Here is a 16672-nt window from a genome sequence, read left to right as displayed (position 1 = left end):
GCTAAAGAAAATTCAAAGGTTCCCCACAAGGTTCTATCATTTTAATAATGCAGCCACCAGAATCCTTCATTCATAGAGAAATGCTTCATACAGCTATGTACAGTAAATCAAGCATAACAACGGATAATCATGAAACTTTAATGACTTTCCACACAGAGCTTACTGTAGGCAGGATACGTAGGATATTACAACACAACACAACACAACAGATGGACAATTGACATGTACAGTAGAACTTTCAGCGTTATTGTGAAAAACATCCTAAATTGCAGTTTCAGCCTTGATTTTGATAAATTTTCAGTGATATTCCATACTAAATACTGTAACAATGTACTTCACAGGCAAGATTAGATGTTGTAGCACTTAAGGGTTCAGTACAAAAATGTCAACTTTTAAAGTTGGTGGTTTTATCTTAGTTCTCTGCATTTGCTTAGTTAAGTGGCTAAGGGAGTAAATGTGGAACATTCAATCAAATTAATTACTTGCTCATTAACCTTCACAATTTCGAAAGCTTCCTCAGTTGGATCGATTACAATCTTATTTTCAATTTTACAGTACACGGTACATATACTAAATTAATTAATAAAAAACATTTTCGACAAACTGCAAATAGCTGCTTACAATAATCAAGGATATTAAAGAAGATCAAGATATCATTGTTTTCACAAATTCCTAAATTTACAGAAATTCTGCAAGAAAGCTGTCTTAAGCACTAACGAATACAAGTTACTTTTAACTATATATGCTAATTCTAACTGATTCTGTAATTACAATAGTACTGTAAGAACTACAGTAGGAAGGTCTAAAGTATACAGTATGTATGACTACAGAACAGTCTTCTGAAAGGTGTGTACAAACTAACTATTTTAAAGCTGTCATTACAGAAAAAAGAAAATAACTTTATCAATTTAACAAAATCGATACAAATTCATTCATTATCTTTCAATTGAGTGATTCTTTTTATTACCTACTGTACAAAAAGTTACAAACCAGTTTATTTCCAAAGTAAATATATAGACAGGTATAACTTCAAAGGTGTGCAGGCACTGAATTTCTTTAACTGCTCTCTTCACCATAAATAGTGTTTATACCCACTGTCAACATTTTCATGTTCATTAATTAATAATTATCCTGCATTCCAACTGATTCCTTAGCAATACTTTAAAAACCAGTCTGTTCCAAAATACTGTACATTTGACTAAAATATCTCTACCTTCCCCTTTAAAACAGCACTTTGGATTATTTCCAGCACTGTTAGTTAACAGTATTGGTAATGGTAAAACAACACAGGAATATTACATTATATCAACTACAATTACACACCAATGGTACTGTAGTTAAATACTTGGTCAATTGCACTCTACATGTACCTCTCAAATTTTACAAAGTCCAAGTAATTTCTCTCTCTTAAAGTTCTGTTTTTGTAGAGCTCTTTTTGTTGTTAATAATATAAATTAATTTTGTGTTTTAACTATTACCTTAAAAGTCCTTCAACTGAAACCACACAGTACGTTTGGTTGTTGATTGAGCAGCTTACATTTTGAGCACATCAATAAAGCGTACACAGGAACTACCAAATTACTAAATTGGATCATGGACACTCTATATCACCACTATCTGCTACGTGCGGAATAAACAGGATCTCAAGATGATTGCCTCCTCTCTTATTTATTAATATATTTTCTTAACTCTACTGTACTGACCAGTACCATATACATGTAGGTGTACATGTGTTGTTGTTGTTATTAACAACTATAGTACTTGCTAAAGACTATATGCTATTTCCTAAATTAGACATGCTAATCATATGACTAAACTAAGACTTACACTAGGAATACAGTTTTAACTAAAAAGAAAAATAAATTCACAAAAGCAACAAACTAACAGAACTGGTACAACCTTGAATAGAGCTGTATGGTTTATAATTATATGTAAGCATATATGTGATTTCCAACTCTCAACAGAAATTTGATAATTCCATTTACAAAGAATAACCTACCATCAGATGAAATATAAATGTTTGAAGTTTCTGAGCTATTTTAATGTCCAAGAAAATTTACAAAGCAATCTGCAGCATCTGTATACTCATGCAACAATCCTCATACGGCTAACACTTATGATTAACGTTGATACACTAGCTTAGATACAGTCCACTGCTTACTAATCTAACGGATTTACAGAGTCAAAAGACTTCACTTACCACACAGAACACAGTTATTTGAAAAGCTCAAAGTACAGTCCATTCATTGAATTACCAACCAAAGCAAACACAATCCTGGGACACTTGGCAGAAAAGAATGTCAATGGTGTACCATATATTTTCAACCCACACAAATGAATCAATACAGCTACATGTATAGTGTGTAATGCATACATATAACACAAGAGTCAAGAGCAGTATAAATTTGGGTGTGTCAAGCACTGCCAAACTGGAGACACGTTCTGCTCAAATGTTTTAAATTCTATTCTGAAAAAAAGAACAAAAGCTTCTTCCTTAAATTTGCCAATATAGAGACTAAACTTAAATTTTCCCTGAAAATTCTAGGCAAAAACTGTTCTGTGCTTACCTGAAAATGAGAATAACTCCTAGTTTTGATTATGAATCCTTATTTGCCCAGACCAGGTTTGAGATCCTGGGCGTACACAGGCAGACTAAAAGAGCTTCACACTGCATATACTGTATGTATATGTACAGTGCAGCAGTCAGCTGACCTGCATGGAATGTTTGTATTGGAGCCCAGTAAACAGTAATGTGGGTAGTACATGCACACTTATTATGAACAGCGGGAATTGATGAGAAAGCCAAGTCAGACACAGAGAGGCAGTTACACAGTGTAATCTGTGCAGTGGTAGTTTTTTAATAATAAAAAATTGTCATAATTTATGCTCCTAAGGGCTAGTCTAGTCTGACATATATCTGTAGAGATGAGCGGGTAGAAATAAAGTAGATTACAGGTGTCTAATGCTGATATTCTCAACAGTAGTCTGTGGTGACTAACTGTTAGATTCCTGAATAATCCTGCACTGCAGGGGAATAATGCAGTGTTCAAATCTACTTCTGAACATAGCAGTTTTGAAGACGCTGAAGTTATTAACAGTTAAATTACTATGGATCCTCTGTACAAAACTTATATTATAAATGTTATAATATAAATACATCTTTGATAGATATAAATTTATGATATTAAAAAAGAACACCACAGGACAGCTGTGCTAAATACCCTACACATTGATGTGGGCTTTCTATGTAGTAGCTCTGTGGTCACAGGGGATAGTTGAAAACTAAAAAACAGTCTTCATATTTTGTATTGTGAATGAGATCATTCATTAAAGTTTTGAGGAAAATTTGAGATCAAAGTGTCAGAAACTGATTTATTGCCGGATTCGTGACCTGGGATGAGCCCACCTGGCAGTACTTTATATTTGACATATTTTTTTGCATAGGCAGGGGGGAGTGGGACAAGGTGAACAATGGATACATGTTGGATATATCTAACCATGGGCGTCAGCAGGTTTCAGAAAGTGGGGGGGACACTATACTATCTAAGCGGAGCGCCACCATTGGTTGGCGCGTAGCGTACCAGAAAATTTTGGGTACATAAGACCCCCTAGATCGCAGGAGACGGCCTTCCTGGGTCGTTTTTAGTTACATCAGAACCAGATCTGTGAGGAGAAATTTTGTCTCACAAAACTAAATTCCGACAGAAAGTACTGGTAGAAAGATGCCGTTCTGACACCAAGGGAAACGAATTACACAGCGTCCATCTCAAACGAAATATTTTCGGTAGTTTGGTATCATATAATACCCTGCATACAGGCAGAATACTGTCTGTAGGGCCTAAAATATATGATATTACCTTCCTGGTGGGGTCTTCGACTTGTTTTCAAGTTGAAATGCGTCGTTTTCTCTGATTCACAGTGTAGGGCAAGGGGAATTCCATTTCTGGCGAGAAGGGGTGCTTCCACAAAACACTCTAAAACATCGTTCAAACATCGCACAAACTTTTATCAGAGGTCTCGGACGAAGCGGGGAGGGTGAATATCGGAGGAAGGGGGATAAAGGGCCAAGCACTGTTCTAATTTCCAGTGCAATTTATTGATAATGATTCTTAAGTTAGATTCTACTTGAATCAGCTCAGCAATTGTGATAGAAAATCGCGCATATGCATGTGATTTTTTTAATAACTGCTCTGAAAAGTGGGGGGGACAAATGATATGATATCCCCTCCACTTTTGAAAGTGGGGGGGGACATGTCCCCCCCGTCCCCCACCTGTTGACGCCCATTTATCTAACATCTGCAATGGGCTACCCACATGTAAATCTACATTTTACGTATTAGGGATGGGCAATTTCTGTAGTTTAAAGTCTCTCAATATGCTGATGCTGTTGTGGTCGTTTTATGAGGCAGGCTATTTTAACAGATGGAATGCATCTGAAATTCACATATTTGGACCAAAGGAGCTACAAATACTGTCTTTTTACTTGACACAAAATACTGTGTGGCAAATACAACGGGACAGTTCTAGAAAGAATAATCAGGGGGATATTCCATATCACTCTTTTTATTAGACAACATGCAAGTAAAAGTTGAGTATAGCAAGAATCGTTACTGACTAGTGATCATTACTGACTAGTGATAATTACTGACCAGTGATAGTGACTTAGTTTGAAAAAAAGAAATTGTATTATTGAACTTCAATTTGGGAGAAAAAAACTCCACCATTAACAGGAATGTCAAAACCGGGGGCAAATTCCTGGGAGTGGAGGATGGGGAAGGGATGTGTATCCTCTCCCAACGGCTTAAAATGTGGGAGAAAATATGATGTCGCCCACCAAAAATTCCATTTGGATGCATAAAGAAAACAATAGCTGCGATTATTTGAATAATCTGTTTCAAAGTATAAGTAAGTAAGGTATACCAAGAGTCCAAGACACTTCCTTGGAAGAACAAAAGTCATACACATTTTGCCGATGACAAAATAGGTCTGTCTTGGTTGCTACTCTGGATAAATTTTGCGCTAAATTTGGTGATTTCCATTCAAGCCCGGTGATCTAGTTCTGAAAAGTTCAGAATCTGGTGATATATGAGCAGATTTGGGAACTTTAGCATCTTTCCCATATACAGAATATCTTCTAAAAATTGCTTTCAAGCACCAACTGTAGTTAACAGTTTTTTCGCTTGACAACACTTTATTTGCCTACGTCACAATTCAGTTTCTTATTTACACTATTTTCTGGGGTTGGGGAGGGAAGAGGATATCTTACAGACAATTTGTGTATTCAAGTTCTGACTATTAGTTTTTGCACCTTCAGCACCTGTAACAGTTTGTTATTTTTTCTTATTATTTACACTTCTTTCTGGGGGTATGGGGGGAGGGGAGAGATGGGGAAAGCGAAAAGGAGGAGGTACATGTATGTATCTTACAGCCAATTTGTGTATTCTCTTGACTATTAGTTTTTGCACCTTCAGCACCTGTAAGGTGCATTGAACAACTTTTTTGGAGTCTGGGCTATATAAGATTAGTTATTATCATTACTATTATCAAGTGCACTTAGCATTCATGGAGGAATTGTATCAGTAAGTTTACCACTCCAATCTTGCAATGATTAAAATCACGTAATTTTCCCAAGACTCCCAAGAGCACCATAATATACCAAATGCTGCCATATGAAGGCTAGTAGACTATGTAATAAACTTTCAAATTTTAAATAGCTGATGGAATTTAGGACAAACTACACTGTTCTTCATAGAAAACAAGGTTGTTTAGTAAGCAAGTCTTTTCAATTGACCTGTGTTGATATTTAATACTGTACATTATTACACATTGTTGTTGAAAATGGTTAAAACCGTTATACACACCTATCTCCCCCACCCCCCCCCCCAACGTGGATCTACAAATGAGACTTGACAAGATCTACAGTAGTCATCCTACAGATGGCTGGACCTGTCAATGGCTAGAGTCTCGGTGGACAGTGCTTTAGTCAACAAAGCTAGAACTACAGTTGAATGATGCAACACAACATAAGGAATATATGTATTGAGCATACAAGAAGAAGGTACTGCAGTCTACACAACATGCAACAAGGAGATGATTCCCTCCCCCCCCCCCAAATAATAATAATTACTACTAAACAAGTAATAAATATAACAAAGAAGTAAAAAAGGGGTAGAAGGTTTCAAATCATACAGTAAATTGACAACATAAAACATCAACCAAAGTAAGCAACCCATCAACAATTTTGCACAAATAAAAGTCATAAAAACAGATTAGAAATTACAGCAGACACATACAAAAGTAAAAACTAAAAAGCATTTCAAACTAAAACAACAAATTAACTCTACCTGCTGATTGGGCAAAGATTCGAAGAAGGATTTTAGCTAAGGCATAGAACAGGCAGTAGACAAGCAGCAGAAGAAAAAGTAAGAGAAGAAATAAGTCGGGGTGATCGTCCAAAAACGGACAGATTGGCATTCCCTCTGGATTTCGGCTTCCTCGGTCAGAGCTCAAAACGGCAAATCTGGTGTTTATGCAAATAAAACCCAATCACTTCAAGTTTTGTATCATTCGTGGCTACAAAAGTTCACTGATGATAATCCATCAGGAAGGCCGACCAGATAAATGTGAAGAGAGTCGCAGATCTTCAATCAGGACAGAATCTTCAAAAGCCATGTGGAAACTTCCCGCATCACAGGATAAGGTACTGTAACTCCATTTAAGAAAGTCATCTGATAGTATTCAAAGATACATTTTTAGAGTCTTGAAGATTTGTTGTGAGGTAAAGAAGTTAGAAAATATTTCAATGTCAGATGTATTCAATATTCGTGGTAGCTGTCAAGACAATGTCGAACACTCAGACACGGTGGGTATGATAAATATCTTCAGACTTTTAGCACTGTACTTCTTCGACTACAGCGGATAAAGGCACTGAGCGAGTACTGCATATTCTTGAGGCCATGAATCCCTGCATGACGAGTATTAGTGTCGTCATCGAAGGCATCAGATGTAAAACTACACCTTAGTACAGGAATTGCAAGTGGATGGACAAGAAGCATTCCATCATAGGACTGTAGAGCTCTGTATGACTGTCTGTCTGATAAATTATGTGTTTTCATCTACCCACTCTTACAAAGGAGGATTTCATTAGGTGAGATCTGAGACTGATATCAAGGAGAAACAGCTTCAATTAAGACAGAGCTTCGTTATTCAGAAATAGAAACTGTGTCTGCATGTACTGTTCATATAGACACGCTGCAATTATGGAAGCCATGAGATGAAGTTTTAGAAAACATCTGACGGTGGTTACCATGGTGATGATGATGTCAAATGGAACCAGGAGGAAAATTTACTCATGATTAACACAGCATAAGAGGGCTTTGCCAGGACAAACTGCCTCGAGATGAGATGGTAATGTGGACTAGTGCCGTATAATGCAATAAAACATGCTTTAATTTAAGACCCTAATGGTCTACAAATGATTCATTAGTGAATTTTGTCACTTTGCTGTGTGTGTTCAGCTATCCTTTACATAAAATCACTGGATCAATGGGTTGCTATGTCACAGTTTTCTTACTAACAGCATTGTAGGAGGAAATGAGAGATATTTTTCTTTCTTTTTTGAAGAACTTGACAAACACCAATGGCAGTCAAAGTTCATTAGAATTTGTACATGAAATTAATAAATAATATATAAGCAAACTGTGTTTAATACATGGGGAAGTGATTTCATTAACTGTACACAGTTTGAGGATTTTCTCTTCTTTCTTTCTATTTCTTTATAGTGAGTAATGTTACAGATTATCATACAGAGATCAATCTCACACTATATATACTACATACCCACATAATGAAGGGCACAATATTACATGACTTGCACAGGAGACCCATACCCGACCGCCATCTTCGGTCTTTGTGATACAGATACCAGTGATGGACAACTTCCCAAACAGCTATAAATTTTTTTTTAGTACATTTAGGAAATATCACAGGCTTTCAATGTTACTTCCAACACAAACTTTCAGCACAAACTGCTACAGTATGTAGGGTTCGGTCTTTCCTATGCATAGCATGGGAATATTGTTCCACTGACCATATACATGTACAAAATAATAGGGATGCACCGGATCCAAATTTTTGGATCCGGCCGGAACCGGATTTTGCCGGATAGTACATGAAATCCGGCTGGATAGGATCCGGCCGGAACCGGATTTTTTCATTACACAAAAGAAAATCATTAATAAGAAGTAGAAGTATGAAACAAGGAGCAAATCTTAGGTGAGGTATACACATATTATAAAGAAGGTGGTTTTTGTGGAATTTAAAAAAATTCAGACGTATTTAACCATATAAGAGGTTGTTTCACACATAAATATTCAGAGAAAACATGAATGCCAACAATAATGGGAAAGTAAAGATTCGATGGAACGGTATTTTGACTGATAAGTATATGAATGGTCTATTTTAACTGCACAATATTAAACTGATGAAGGCTGCAAGAAATGATTTCACTGCAAACTGTATTTATTGTATATAGCTTCATATTATTACAGTAGTTGTATTACTTTGATTGATCTTTAGCAACAGTGGGTCAGACCATTGAGAAAATTAAATTGAACATGTTAAACCTAATTTTTTCCTTACTTTGAATGTTTTTATTAATTTTTGGAAATAGTTTACATTGATTTAAGTTAATACCAACACCTTTTTAAGGAATAATTCAGGCCAGATTTTGAAAAAGATCCGGCCCGATTTTGAAAAATATCCGGCCGGAACCGGATAATTCCTCACTATCCGGCCGGATAGTCCGGCCGGACCGGATATCCGGTGCATCCCTACAAAATAACACAACTTGTAGGATATATTCATTCTCCAGTTTAACCACCACTAGCACTGTGCATAGAAATGACTGTATTTAACAAAAGCAAACTCAATTAAATCTGAGAACTGTTCAAGCCATCTCAACACAGTACAGAATGAAATAGTTCACTTGAAATGAGGAGAATCAAATGGAGTTAATTAATCATTCATCTTATATTGAGTAAATCTTGTTAGGTGTGACAAATTTCCTAACCCAATGCACAATAAGCTGCTACGAATCATATGATATTTATATGCATTTATACATTCAGCAATGAACAGTGTAACTTTCTATTGATGAGAAGGGCAATACCACCCCAGATCCCATACACTTCTCAAAGAACGATACTGTACCTTACCATGTGCAACCAACCAAGTCCCCTACCCCACCCCTCCCATTTCCTTCTATTCCCACGACCCTTCACTAAATTCATGCACAGACTCCTGTTGCTGACAGGTAGAACCTGCCGCAAGAAACAAGTTCATAAAGTAAGGCATTTATATATCTATGTTTTACTTTACCATTGATCTTGTAAAGCATCAGACAAATTTTCATATCAATCCAATAGTAGATCCTACCAAGCTATAATAGATTAGTTCAAAAGAAGGTGAACTCACAAGGAGGCATATACTGCCCCCATCAAGACCCCCTCTCCTCCTCCCAGTTATGGTAATATATAATCAAAAAAGTCCATCAAAATGTCTTAAAAAAATCTAAATACGCACTTTAAGGTGATTTTCTCATTTTTCCATTTCAGCTTCAACTGAACAACTATGAAAAGTGAAAAGTTTAAGTCAATGCTTAGTAGCCTAAGTGACAGCCAAAATGTTCATTTGGGCACCTTAGGCCATGGGAGTGAAGTTACATACACCTGCATGCTATTATGGTTTGGGTTTCTGCTGAAAATTTTCATTATTTAATAAACTGTTCATTATTTACACACCAAAAAGGCTCTCCCATCATGCAAGGGCAACAAATCTGCATCATATCTATAGCTTTGCCTAAGTTTGTACATATATAGGCCTACAGTACATGCAAGAGAACTTAAAATACTACATGTTCGGTTAAATTGAAAAAGAAAGCCTCTTGGCATTTTTAATATGTTGGAACACAAATTCAAACATTTATGGCAATAGCTTTAAGCTTAAACTTGCAAAAAAATATGACATCTCAAGATTAGCACCTTTTCTTTTTTAACAGCATTACTGAAATCTCACATCAATTGATTTGACTTTTGAAGTTTACAATCTTTTCTTGGTTGAGAAGTGGGACAATGTCTCCTGGGGAAGGGTCTAAGGTACCATTTTCCCTCTGAAGAAAAGTTTTGGTTTTTACAGTGGGAAACATATAAATTACTAGCATAGCTACAAGTTTACAGTACCTAAAGTAGTATTGAGAAATTAGTTACATTAATATTTAAGTTTAGCTTTTGTTGCAAAGTTCTATAAAGTCAATGTTACATTGCTTTCCTCGTCAACTTGTGTAGCTAATATACAGCCATCAATAATGTTTCTGTGTTGGGAACGATTATATTTCCATAATGATCAAGTAGAGTGATGCACAATACATGTGTACTTTGGTTTTCATATATAAAAACAGTGACACTGTAGGGCTATATTTGAAGATCACTAAGAACACACAAAACGGGACAGTACATAAACCTTGCCAAAAAGGGCTAATGATCGCTAATCCTGATTAATCAGGATGTATGCTTACCCTGGGAGTAGGGTTATCCTCATAGGCGTAGGAGCCCAGTTTGATTTGGCGGGGGGCTGTAACGACTTGCCCGAAAAGTATATCCAAAAATTTTCATGCGCATAGGCATGCATCGGTAATTACATCGCATGCCAATAACATACAATCAATTGCCGTGTTATTACCCTTCCATATTGCTTATAATTATTGGGGAAGTCGTTACAATAACATTGATCATAATAATATCAGTTTAACCATTGAAAAACACATTGCAAATTTTTTTTTCAGTAGGTGCTCGAAAAATTCTCAGCATATTGCCTGAATTTTCACAAACATTTTTGGTTGGGGGGGCTGCAGCCCCCCAGCCTCCTACACATATGGTTATCCTTACTAAGCAGCCTAGTAGTAGTAATACTACCCAGGGGCCTGTTAGTGTTAGTATTTGTTAGGCATAGGCCCCAACTTTAGGCCTTTTCAGGTATATGACAACCTCTTTACATTAGTCATTACTGGATTTATGCTATTTACAGCCTTACATTAAAGCCTCATTATGCATTGGATCTGGATGTCCTAAACGATCTTTTTGGGTAGGGATACCTCACTACTAAGTACTAGCCTTAAAATAATGGTTAGGCTAAGCACTATTGTCTAACATTAAAAGTAACAGTTAACATTAAGGTTATGCTTAGGCTATATAGGCCTACGCACTAGCAAAGGGTTGTTTCTGTTTGAATGTTTCTTTTGAATGAGCCAAATGTTAGGCCAAAAAAATACGCTGCCGTTGTTTGATTACTTACTACATATTTATACGCATGCATTGCAAGCTTTAACGCAATACTGTAGCCCTAGTACGCTAACTTAAGTCCTAATGTTAGACTTTGGACCAGTTTACATTTTACTTCGAATAGGATTAAGCCCAACCTTGGCCTAACGTTAAGCCTAGGCTACTTTGTTAAACTTAAATACCTGGAAAATTACATCTTAAAATTGTTTTGATCTACCCCAATGTGAGGCCAAACAGAATAAATGTTCAATTTGTTTTAAAAATATAGTTGTAGTCATCATTACCTTGCAATACTAATGGTTAAGTTGTGGAGATGAAACCGTTTTGCAGCTTACTACTGTTTCAGTGTTTGTCCATTGATTGAATTTTTAGTTTTTTGTACCTACTGTAAACGACAGATTGACAGCCTTGTTACGTTATAATATTGCAGTCTGCACGTCGATCATAGGCAAGGTAACATGTAATATGTACTATAAGGTAACAATATGTTTTATACATGTATGTATGTTGTGGCATGTGCATGGCAGGGAGGGTGGCAGGCTAAGACCAGGCATGCAGTCCCAAGCTGCTAGAATTACGAATGTGGAAAGCCTGCATTGGTGGGATGGGGTAAGCTTTGGGATCGATGTCACGGATATTGTATAGGGGTGGGGAAGGTAATTTTTAATTGTAAACATATATATATATATATATATATATATATATATATATATTCAGATCAGCTAGGAGTTGTTATGGAATTACAACTTCTTGTTCAGATGAAGAAAACAAAGGCGACAGCTATGATTTCCATTACATTATAACAGTATGACGTATACTGAAGAGATGGCATAATGGTGGCTGACAATGTGACACACTAATCATGGGAGCGAAAATATATTTTACACAACGTTTAGATGACAACCTCAAAAATCTCAATATATATGGTTGTTTGAATGTAAAGTGATTTTACCAGATAAATGCCTTACCCCTGCGGAAAGTGGATCAGCTATAGCATGGCCGGTGTTCCATCAAAGATTTCCATCCCCCAATTATAATCAGGGGCGTCAATCCGAATTGAAAAGTAGGGGCCGTGGCCCCTACTTTTCAATCTTTTCAACCCGCGGGAGGGGGGGGGGGATTATCTGAACATAGATATATACTTAAGTAGTCCGTGAGCGCCTTGGCGCAAAGCCTTTATCGGGTGGGGCCCGGCGCCGCATTCAGGGGTGAAGCCCCGGCGGAGTACCTAAGGGGCGGACTCACATCTAGAAATCTTCAAGTTTGCTTCTGTTTGGTCCCTGAATTGATATATGTCAGTCATAAATATCATTTATCAAAAGTCGAATTATCGAATATGCAAATGATTAGATTTAAATTAAGAACTTATTTATTTAACATCCGGGTGTCATGACTTAGGGCATAAATATATCATGATTAAAAAATGGAAACTTAAACCCAAAACGGAAACATACTTAAACTTTGCACAAGAATATAATCATCTTGTCACTTATACAGATGTTTACAACATGCATATGATATCATAAGTGCACTTAAGCAACACTATTGGAGTATCTGGGCACGTTCATAAAACATAAAACACGTTCTGAAACATACAAACATACAGGCGCGTAGCCAAGGGGGGAGGCGAAGGGGCGACCGCCCCCCCCCCTTGAGCATCTTTTTTTTGTATGTTTTTTATGATATCGCTAGTAATTTCAAAATAGAAAAAGCTTAAATGCAACTTACAAGGCCTGGGAAGTGCCATTTCCAGCGATCTGGGAGGCATTTTCGGCCAAACTTTTCTTGTACGATTCGCGCCAACTTATGGTGGCGGTACGCTAGTTTGCAGAGCCATATATACGGCTCTGTTAGTTTGCCTACAGGTTCGCCCCTCCCTTGACAAATTCCTGCATACGTGCCTGCAAACATATAAAATAAAGATACTTCGACCAGGGCCGTAGCCTTGGTAGGATCCTTAAGTGCATGGACAGTTAAGGAACGATAAGAAACATAATTATCGTCCAAATGTTACATAATAGTGCTTTGACGTGCGTATCACACTTGGGCCTTTTTATTTGTAACAACTTTGTAGTTGGTGGACCGTTTCCCAAAATGGACCATCATGACACTAAGCGGAGCGCCACCATAAATTTGGGCCTAGAGTAGCGTAGAAAGAAATTATTGCCAAAAAATGCGACCCAATTTACCGGAAATGGCACTTACAAGACCTTGTAAGATGCATCTAAACATTCTTAATTTCGAGATCTCATGATTTAGAAATTTACACTTAGATATTAGAAACATACTACACCTTCTTAAACTCCATCAACGTGCTACATAATTGCAAGAATATATCCTCAATGCAAAACGGACATTTTCAACTCAATTACCATGACGGAATCAGTAATTAAATATGCTACTGACAATTAGGTGCATTCATTAGATAGATATCACCAAATTTGAAGGAAAAAATTAGTATTCGCCTATAATATAGAACCTGGTTTTGACCTGCGGATATGCAGAAAATTGTTCCCGCAATTTAATCGAGCGATCAACTATAGAAAAACGTAATATCCCTTTAATTATTATTAAAGCTAAATCCGTTTCCATATATGTATAAAACTAACAATGAGATGAAATGGATGTTTACCCGATATAAACCTGCACTAGGCCTATTTATGGCCTAGATGCTATCGATATTTCATGTCTATTGTGAAGCTCCGTACAAAAGACTTGTCGCTACTTGCCAAAAACCAGTCCGAATGACAAACTGTTTTGATGACGTCATTAATGATATCTTATGCACAGCACGATGAAAGAGCGACAGCCACTCAGTGCAGAATTTCCCTTCGACTATTTTGAGGCGACGTAATGTATGATTATATGAAGGAAATGGACTGCAAGTGTATATCATTGTGCTGCCCCAAGACAGGGAAACATTAGCTTGCAAAGCTCAACAATTTAGTCAATCTTTAATATTTTGTCTTTGTGTCAAATTATGGAAAAACCTCTTGAGAGAAATCCAATTCAGACGTTTGTTTTCTTGGATATAGAATCAACAGCTGTTCTCGCCATGGACAAACCAAAAATGACCGAAATTTGCCTCACTGCGGTACATCGCAAGGAATTGTTAGACGTCTCACGAATCAGAACCACGGTCGGTATCAGACTGACTCCAAAATTACCGCGAGTTACAGATAGCTTGAGTATTTGTCTGAATCCTGGAAAACCTGTTCATTCAGTTGCTTATGAACTCTCAGGATTAGACAATACTAACCTTAATGGTTCTTGTAAAAGACAATTCGGTGAGTTGGATGCTACTCTGCTCAAGCTGTTTTTGACTCGACAAGCTAGACCGATTTGTTTGATAGCGCACAATGGAATGGAGTTTGATTTCCCGTTGTTGAAAGCGGAATTAAAGGGAATAAATTACAATTTTCCAATCTTGGATATTAAGTGCGGTGACACGCTTCAAGCTTTCAGAGATTTAGATGATGGCTTGGACGTGAAACGGGAATTACCGAAAAAATGGCATGTTCCATTTAGCCAAGCTTATAAGTTAGCTAACTCACCAATCGACATGGCTGGTTCAGAAAAGAAGCGATTACGGACATCTGTAGCAAGATGTCTTTTCTCGAAGTCATTGCTGCCGGGTAGCACCCAAGGAGCTTCAGAATGTATTGGTCATGATCGCGCCCAGCATATTATTGTTAGGGAAGATCATGATAGAAAACTTGATGTGCCAGACCAACATCAGTCTGGTTTACGGGTTAAAAGAACATGCGGAGGATCCCAGGGATTTGATTTAGCAGACTCATATAAAAGACCTCGCAGAGTTGACTATATACCAACCAAAGATGACCCATTAAGACTGGCCACCCCATCACCACCAAGAAGAAATGGAGGCAGATATTCATACAAATTGGTTGATGTATACCAGCACATGTTTGGTCAACTCCCTGATAAAGCACACCATGCTGTTTCCGATGTAAATACTCTTTTGGCCATTTTTGTCGCTCGAGCTGATTCCCTCATTAAATATTTCGAGAATAATTCAGTAAATTTCGGTGTTATACCAATTTTCTATGGAAAAGGTGCGTAGACACAACCTGTGAAGCTGAGATATAGTGCAATCAATCCAGGATTCATTAAAATTAATAACAGACAAACCGATATATATATATATATATATATATAAGTATATGTATATGTATATATATATATATATTTATATATATATATATATATATGTATGTATATATATATTTTTTAATTTATATTAATATAATATATATAGTAATATAATATATATTAATATATTCTACCTATACGGTTACCAGTTACAGCATGTTGTTACTCGACTTTCAGTATTCGGGGATGATCGCCGCACACTGCAGGCGTGAAACTCGAGTAACAAGATGCTGTAAATTACCGTATAAGTAGACTATATTTTGTACTTGCTCTACTGTACTTCTGTGTACTGAGCACTTTGCAACAGGAATTAGTGAACATCTGAATCTTTGTTATATATATATTTACCGCCTCACGGTGTAGTATACCTGCAGGTTTATGGTAGAGTGCTATAAATAATTTAATTTCTGTACATAATTACTGATTATGGTATAGGGTATAGAAGAATGTACAGTATCATGTGGCGCATATACATTCAAATGACATCATTTGTTAGTTCCAGAGAAATTATATTTACACGCTTTTGATATATTAAACTAAAGTGATATTTTCGTATACAGAGGTTTTAATAGTTATGAATTAAACTTGTTTTAAATTATATATATATATATATATATTTATATATATATATATATATATATATATATATATATATATATATATATATATATATATATATATATATATATATATATATATATATATGCAAAGAAGGCTATATGCTATATAGATGCCTCTGCAAAACACAACCAAGTCTTTTTTATGTAGGCCATGATTTGTGCCTAATGGGAACTAGTAGAAACACAATTATACATATATATTTTTTTCAATAATGATTGGTTTTACTCCAAAAGATGCTTTGTTATTGAATAAAATATTAGAGCCTTTACCTTTATAATATCGGAGCAAATTTATAAATTGACAACAACCCATTTTAATAAGTGTGTGAAAATCAGTGTGTTATGTTCATCATTAACTTATTTATATGCATAATCTGATAACACATATTTCTTTAACATTTTAATTGTGAACTGCCACGGTGATATTATATTTGCTGTTGGGTCGGTATAGTTAATAATTTCTTACCGTATAGTTTCAACTGTGAGGATAAAGAAAGAACAATTAGATTAGATTCACCAGCTTGCTTGTTTAACACTCTAATT

General features: G+C 36.3%; 2 protein-coding genes across 20 annotated transcripts in view; one reads left to right on the top strand and one right to left on the bottom strand.

The window, feature by feature from the left end:
• The window catches only part of LOC139964219 (spectrin alpha chain, non-erythrocytic 1-like), a 70717-nt gene extending 58935 nt beyond the window's left edge, over nt 1-11782 (bottom strand). For 10 of the 19 annotated variants that reach the window (XM_071965650.1, XM_071965656.1, XM_071965657.1 and 7 more), the window contains exon 1: nt 11621-11781. The gene's annotated coding sequence lies outside the window, so the exon portion shown is untranslated. Of the gene's footprint in view, nt 1-1999; nt 2150-2567; nt 2727-6344; nt 6578-11620 lie in introns of those variants that run through there. The other 9 variants (XM_071965649.1, XM_071965644.1, XM_071965653.1 and 6 more) reach the window with 4 other exon arrangements.
• A 2233-nt stretch (nt 11783-14015) lies between these two features.
• Nucleotides 14016-16163, top strand: LOC139964218 (uncharacterized). Its single transcript, XM_071965643.1, has one exon. It carries the CDS (start codon nt 14317-14319, stop codon nt 15418-15420), a length of 1104 nt encoding a protein of 367 aa, XP_071821744.1. The 5' UTR covers nt 14016-14316; the 3' UTR covers nt 15421-16163.
• The last annotated feature ends 509 nt before the right edge of the window (nt 16164-16672 follow it).

This window comes from Apostichopus japonicus, chromosome 22 (assembly GCF_037975245.1).
Source record: "Apostichopus japonicus isolate 1M-3 chromosome 22, ASM3797524v1, whole genome shotgun sequence".
In the NCBI taxonomy this organism is placed as follows: Eukaryota; Metazoa; Echinodermata; class Holothuroidea; order Aspidochirotida; family Stichopodidae; genus Apostichopus; species Apostichopus japonicus.
The sequence above is the reverse complement of the archived record's forward strand: the minus strand, read 5'-3'. Positions and strand labels throughout refer to the sequence as shown.